This window comes from Adelges cooleyi, unplaced genomic scaffold, assembly GCF_023614345.1.
Source record: "Adelges cooleyi isolate 19-005CV unplaced genomic scaffold, UGA_ACOO_1.1 ACOO_flye_CR_arks_rails_tigmint_CR_PRNA_247, whole genome shotgun sequence".
In the NCBI taxonomy this organism is placed as follows: Eukaryota; Metazoa; Arthropoda; class Insecta; order Hemiptera; family Adelgidae; genus Adelges; species Adelges cooleyi.
Genome location: NW_026095912.1, coordinates 759,004 through 765,143, shown reverse-complemented (window position 1 = coordinate 765,143; position 6,140 = coordinate 759,004). Strand labels below are relative to the sequence as shown.

At 32.8% G+C, this 6,140-nt stretch overlaps 1 protein-coding gene across 1 annotated transcript; it reads right to left on the bottom strand.

Annotated features, from left to right (window-relative positions):
* Window positions 1-749: 749 nt before the first annotated feature.
* LOC126836718 (ATP synthase subunit gamma, mitochondrial) lies at window positions 750-4,737 on the bottom strand. Its single transcript, XM_050570325.1, has 6 exons — window positions 4,551-4,737; window positions 4,273-4,456; window positions 2,666-2,880; window positions 1,565-1,702; window positions 1,266-1,486; window positions 750-1,145 (listed from the first exon to the last, which is right to left on the bottom strand). Exons 1-6 carry the CDS (start codon window positions 4,586-4,588, stop codon window positions 1,042-1,044), a joined length of 900 nt encoding a protein of 299 aa, XP_050426282.1. The 5' UTR covers window positions 4,589-4,737; the 3' UTR covers window positions 750-1,041.
* Window positions 4,738-6,140: the final 1,403 nt, after the last annotated feature.

The following is a 6,140-nucleotide window of genomic DNA, read 5'->3' as shown; positions in this document are numbered from 1 at the left end:
TTATTATTTAAATTCTAAGTGTGAACTTAAAACAAAAGTTTTTGAGCAATGATAAAAAATAATAGTCTTATAAATCGGTTGATGTCGACCAAATAAAGTCCTTCTAGAGACTAAGCCGATGAAAAGAGTCAAAGTTCTAGACAAAGAAGGTTACAACCGAGACTAAGAACTGTGTTATTTAAATAGTAAAATATAATGAAACATTTAAAATACCTAAATTGTTTTTTACTGCATCCATAAACAGTTTTAATAAACAGTCATTGTCTAATATTATCGTATAAATATAAAATAAATAGTTAATTTCATAATGAGTTATAATAATAATTATTTAATCATTTTCATTATTATTACATAATACACATTTGATTTTTTTTTTTTAATAACTCAATATTTTAAATACATTATTATTTTCTGTTTAAATTGTACTTATTTTAGTTAATAAAATAATAATTTTATTTTAATAACAAATATTTAAATCCTATATCTGTGGTCAATATTGACCTTGTTTAAATTATGATGCAATATAATTACATTTTTGTTTTTCAAATTTTTACTTGAATAATTTAAAAAAAAAATTGATTTTAATTATACCCAGGTGTGATGTTGATTTATTATTGTGATGTTCATTTATTGTTAGATTCCTTTTTTTATCTTATTTATTTAACTTTATATTTTAATTTTTCCTTCTAAGCGTGACTTGAACAACAAAATTTGGTTCTCGTTAAAATATTTATAGTACCAATAGAATATACAAAAACAAAATGTTTACTTTATTGTTTTTTTTTATTTATCTATTTCAATAGATTACTACATACAAATGATTTACGCAGTAATCAAACGACTATATAACATTTCGGAACAGTTTTTTTTTTTAAGGTAAGCGTGTATAATAATAAATATTGGAATTTTACAAATGAATAAAAATGTTTACGTTCTGTATATTATATACGGTGTTGGTCGCCCCGTCGGTCAACTACTTGTTGTTGTTGTTGTCCTCCTTATCTATTTTATATTATATAATAATAATAACAATACAAATGATTATTCCAAAGCCGAGGCTCCCGAAATAATTTCGATCAACTCCCTGGTGATGACGGCCTGTCTGGTACGGTTGAACGCCAACTGAAGTTTTTCAATCATTTCACCTAAACGATGACAGACACAACGTTAACAAACAAATCTCATAACACGTTAAAAAAAAAAAAAAAACAATAGTATGAAAAAAAATCATGTTATTTCAATAAATAGTGTTTGTGAATAATTACTGGCGTTCTTGCTGGCATTGTCCATGGCCGTCATCCTTGCTGACTGTTCGCTGCAAGCGCCCTGTTTCATGGTGTAGTAAAGCAACGCGGCCATGGTGAACTCCTGATAGGATTCGACCACGCTCTGATCGAGACTGTCGTACGATTGCAATTTCGGAGCAGCCAACATGGCCTTTGTGCTCAACAACGGAAGTGCTTCGGTTTGATAAGACACGACAGACCTTTAAACGACGGCAACAGATAAATATGATGAGTAATATAATATTATGCTTTTGTATTTGGTTGAAATATAATAATACTTGAATCTGTTGAAGACGATTTTGCCGCTGCTGTAATCCAAATTGATCAATTGGTTGGCCACCTTTGATGCGTCCAAAAACGTGGGCGGTTTACGGCCGACTTCTTTAGCGACAACGGAAATGTTTTTGGAGTAAAGTCTAAAATGAAAATATGCGATTAGTTACGTACAAACTATATTATTGGTAACTTGAAAATTGTTATTTATCGGAAGTGATTACATAGAAAGGAGGTAGTAGAGAAACAATTTTTGTTTCATTCTTTGAAAAATTAGAACTCTTTTTTATTGTTTAAGACAATTTTTTGCAAATAGAATGCAATGAATCATTTAAATTGTTATGTCGAAAATAGTTGAACAACATTTTTAAAAACATTAATCCGATTGACAAAGAATTTTTAAAACAAAACTTGAACAGTAACATTATGTCCCGTATTGTGACTTATAAAAGCGTATACCCAAATGAAATAAAAATAATATGGAGAATTTTTTGTTTATTAAAAATAACCGTGAAAAATATATATATTTATAAATGTAAATTAAAAAATTCTATTTAATTCTATTCTATTTTTATTATGTTTTCAACATTAAAATTACTGAGACCGTGATAAATAGGTGCGCCGGCAACTATCGATAACCACAAATCTTTATCTTGGTGACATATGTTTTAAATAAATATTTAAGAAATTTTTTATTTATTTTCAAGATACCCATTGTTTATTATCTAGGACTAAAGATTGTTCTATAGAAAAATGAACGCAAAAGCGTTAGATTATTTTCGTTAGATTGTTCGCCTTCATTGAAAATGAAGGCGAACAAATTTTATATGTACGATTTTTACATTTTTGTTTTAGCAAATGTTCTAAGCATTGTCTATTAAATTTAACATATAAACGGCATAATATATAATACGAGAAATAATTCAAAATTATTCAATTATAACTCTATATTTTTTCGGCGATGGACTGGCGACCCGCCCGGACATCGAGTCTGTCAAGAAACCATCATCTCATTGTGGCAGCGTTGAGCCTTAAAGGCCTATAAGCCCTTATGATGATGATGATGATATTTTACATGTCCCAAACTAACATAAGTAATTACGTACCTCTGCAGAATAGCTCGAGACTTGTCACCGACGCACACTACTTTGGTACCATTATCGCCAGTTTCGGTGGCCAATTCATTACGTATCATTTTGGACACGTTTGTGTGGACTCCCCCGCACAGACCACGATCGGATGTAATGGCTACGATCAGTTTGTTACCTTCGTCTTCTGCTCCTTCTGGTACTTCGGTGGCGCCAGATTTGTCAAAAAATGCCTAAAAAAAAAAATCAAATTTAAATTAATTTAAATTACTTCAATTCAAATATGACACTTGAAAAGAGTAAAAAGTATATTAAAACTCAATAGTATATTAAACAAACTTAACCCAAAAACTACATCACAAAACGTCCTTCTAGATGCAAGAGAGACGTTATTCTATCATTCAAAGTGTACTTCACAAAAGAGTGAAGTCGTTTTACTAAAACATTACATTGCTTTTAAGCTGTGATTTTAAATTGTTTTAAACGTTTAAAATTTAATTTATGTGACAGTAAAAAAATATATTTACTCAAGCAATTTTACATTTCTTAGATAAAGAACAGAAAGGGGGTTTTATTTTTTTGCAAAAAAAAGTGGTAAATAAAATAGTTTATATTACAACACCTAAAATTTGTAAAAACCAGATATTGTCGGTTAAAACGGCTATTTAGCTAACGCGACCATTTTCTAGAAATACACTTTTTGTCATCGAGGCGTAAGTGACATAATCGGTGTTTGTCGTAAGCAACAAAAATGTTTCATGTTTTAAATACTTGGGTTATAAGCAACACTAAATTGGTACTAGCTGTGTTCAAAAAAATGTGAATGGCATACGGGACAACTTTACAATGTTATCAACAATATGAAAAACTTTAAAAAAACCAATTTTTATAAATGACAACTCCCTATATAACTTTTAATATTTGGTATAGTTAATTAAAAGTATGGTAAATAAAGTATGTAGAACAAGTTAGTTCATATAATTTATGAATAGTTTTTGGGCTACCCTAGACAATTATTTAGTTTCTGGCGCTTACACCAAATAGCCTGCAAACGGTCGATATTAAATACAGTAAAAAAATGTAAAGGAAAACCTAATTGTCATTTTGTCACTTTTGATAGTTATTTAACAATCCTCAATGTGATAAGAGTTTTCGGGGTGATTTCGTTATTTACAAAGAATAACTTGTTAAATTAATATTAGTTTGTAGTAACGGTAAAATTGTTAAGTTAATAAGTTATCGAATCTGTGCTTACTTCTGTGTCTTCAACAGTTTGTTAACCTTTTTATTTACAACAAATTGTTCAACTGAAATACGAGGAAGATAAAATATAATATACTAAACATTATTTTTTTTCAGAATCTAATTTCGAACCTACAACTTTTTGGAAATAAAAATTAACTATAACTCTAACAGAACAATTTTGTTTTAGTGTACTGGCAGCTAATATTACCGCAACAATCAGGTGATTGCTTAGTTTTGTACCTCTAGGTGATAAGATAAGAAGATAATTTACTAATACGACTACATTAACTCTTTTAAGGGCGATATTACGTTCAAACAATGTTTTCGTTTCGTTTCGAGTAGCAACGACCAACGTAGGTGTGCACCGTCAATCGTCTTACCGAAATGCCGTCGCCGTACGGACGGGCTTGGCGCAACTCGCGTTCGGCACGAGCGTACTTGGCGGCCGACACCATCTTCATGGATTGCGTGATCTTCTGGATGTTCTTGACGGACTTGAGACGCATCTGAATGTGTTTCAGGGTGGCCATCGACCGGTTTTGCTGTTGGACGGCGGCGCCTTTGCTGGAACCGAATAAAAAAAAAAAAACCAAATTAACGCCATTTACGCCGACCGTCGCCACGTTTGTCGGCCACGGGCGCGCCGCAATATACTTACAGGCAAACCACCTTGGTCGAGTTGCTGATCATCATCATTGTTGGATTTCGGGAAATTTCGGTTTAGCGGCTGACCAACAGAAAAAACGGCGAGCTGTTTTGCGAGGAGGACTGAATTATTACCGTAGTGCTTTAATAATTGCCGGACGCGGGGTCAAATAAAGGGTACACACAGACAGCCAGAATGGGGTTATCATCGGGAAAACGTTATCAACCGCGGCGGACGCCTCGCCCACAAACAGCTGTTTTCGCCGCGGAGGCAGTTCGGGCGGCGCACCGCGTCCTGGAGGTGGGACGCCTACCGTGGAGGTGGGACGCCTACCGTGGAGGTAAACCACCATGGAGGTAAACTACCGTGGAGGTACAACGTCGTGGAGGTGCAACGCCGCGGCGTCCGTGGAGGTAAAATGGCTGACGCGTCCCAATAAAGCGCGGGCTTTTCAAATTCAAGCAAATATGGTAAAATCATTTTTTTAAAAACTGCTTATAAATATAATATATTTTGATAGTCAAATTAACAAAGTGATTCACTTGTGATTTTATCACAGTAAAAATATACTTATGAGCGTTGTTTTTTCCTCCCCCCAAAAAGTCTTGTAAATTTTTTTTTTTTTTTATGAAACTAACTGGATTCCGTATTATTTAAAAAATATTTAATAATTTATTTTAAATTCCTGGGATGTATAACATTGTTGATCTATTTGTATTTTGTTCAATATCATTGTATTTGTTTTTATTATAGCCGTTGAATGTGGCTGTGATTCTTTAATAATATTTGTTTCGTTTTTGAAATCAGTAGCGTTTATAGGAATATATTTTACAAGCAGCCATTTTGTGCGGCCAGGAGTGATATATATATATATATATATATATATATATATATATATATATATATATATATATATTAGATGTATTGAGAATTTAATTTGTTAATAAAGTTAGGCTCATCAAAATCTTCAGGTATTATTGCAGGGACAAAGGATTTCCCATTGCTGTTTGTTCAAAAAACTTTCATTGAAAAACATTTTCACGCATACACAACTTTGTTAGATTTACTAATTCTGTTGTTTTCCCTTTATCTAGTAGTGCGCTTATAGCCGTTCAGTCAAATATTGTAGTGTCACTTTTATGGGTACACTCGGGAAAAGAGCTACTACATCAAAAGATAATATTAGTACCTATACTATTTGTCTGCAGTTGAAAAATCCGATAAATTCTTAACTAATTCAATGTTATTTTTAACTGATAATCCGGCGTCCTCTGGTTGTCAATACGTTTGTTATTAAGCTACACGCGAAAAATGGCAACGTGACGTGGTGCCAAATTTCTAACGGTGTAATTGCAGCAACGGCCAGAATAGGGTGCGTTATTGTATTCAGTTAATGTCTACAATCCCTTTTGCCATTCCCCCTTTCGAGAGGAACGCATCTGCGCAAATCCTCTGACCCTTCTTTTGTCGAAATAACATCAATAATGCTCGGCCCCCTCTATGTACTTATATTACATTCAGTCTACAGTTTGTGGTATAGTCGGTCGGTGCTGCGCCACAACGGATACCAATTGAATATTTAATTCGTGTTTTTGACTTTGG

Bases quoted from the DNA above. Each gene is read 5' to 3' on its own strand.
- LOC126836718 (XM_050570325.1), bottom strand. From the start codon at position 4,588: ATGATGATGATCAGCAACTCGACCAAGGTGGTTTGCCT. The intron at 4,457-4,550 runs GTAAGTATATTG...ATTCGGTTCCAG, and splicing joins TCGACCAAGGTGGTTTGCCT to CAAAGGCGCCGCCGTCCAAC. The intron at 2,881-4,272 runs GTAAGACGATTG...TTTTTTTTTTAG, and splicing joins CGTACGGCGACGGCATTTCG to GCATTTTTTGACAAATCTGG.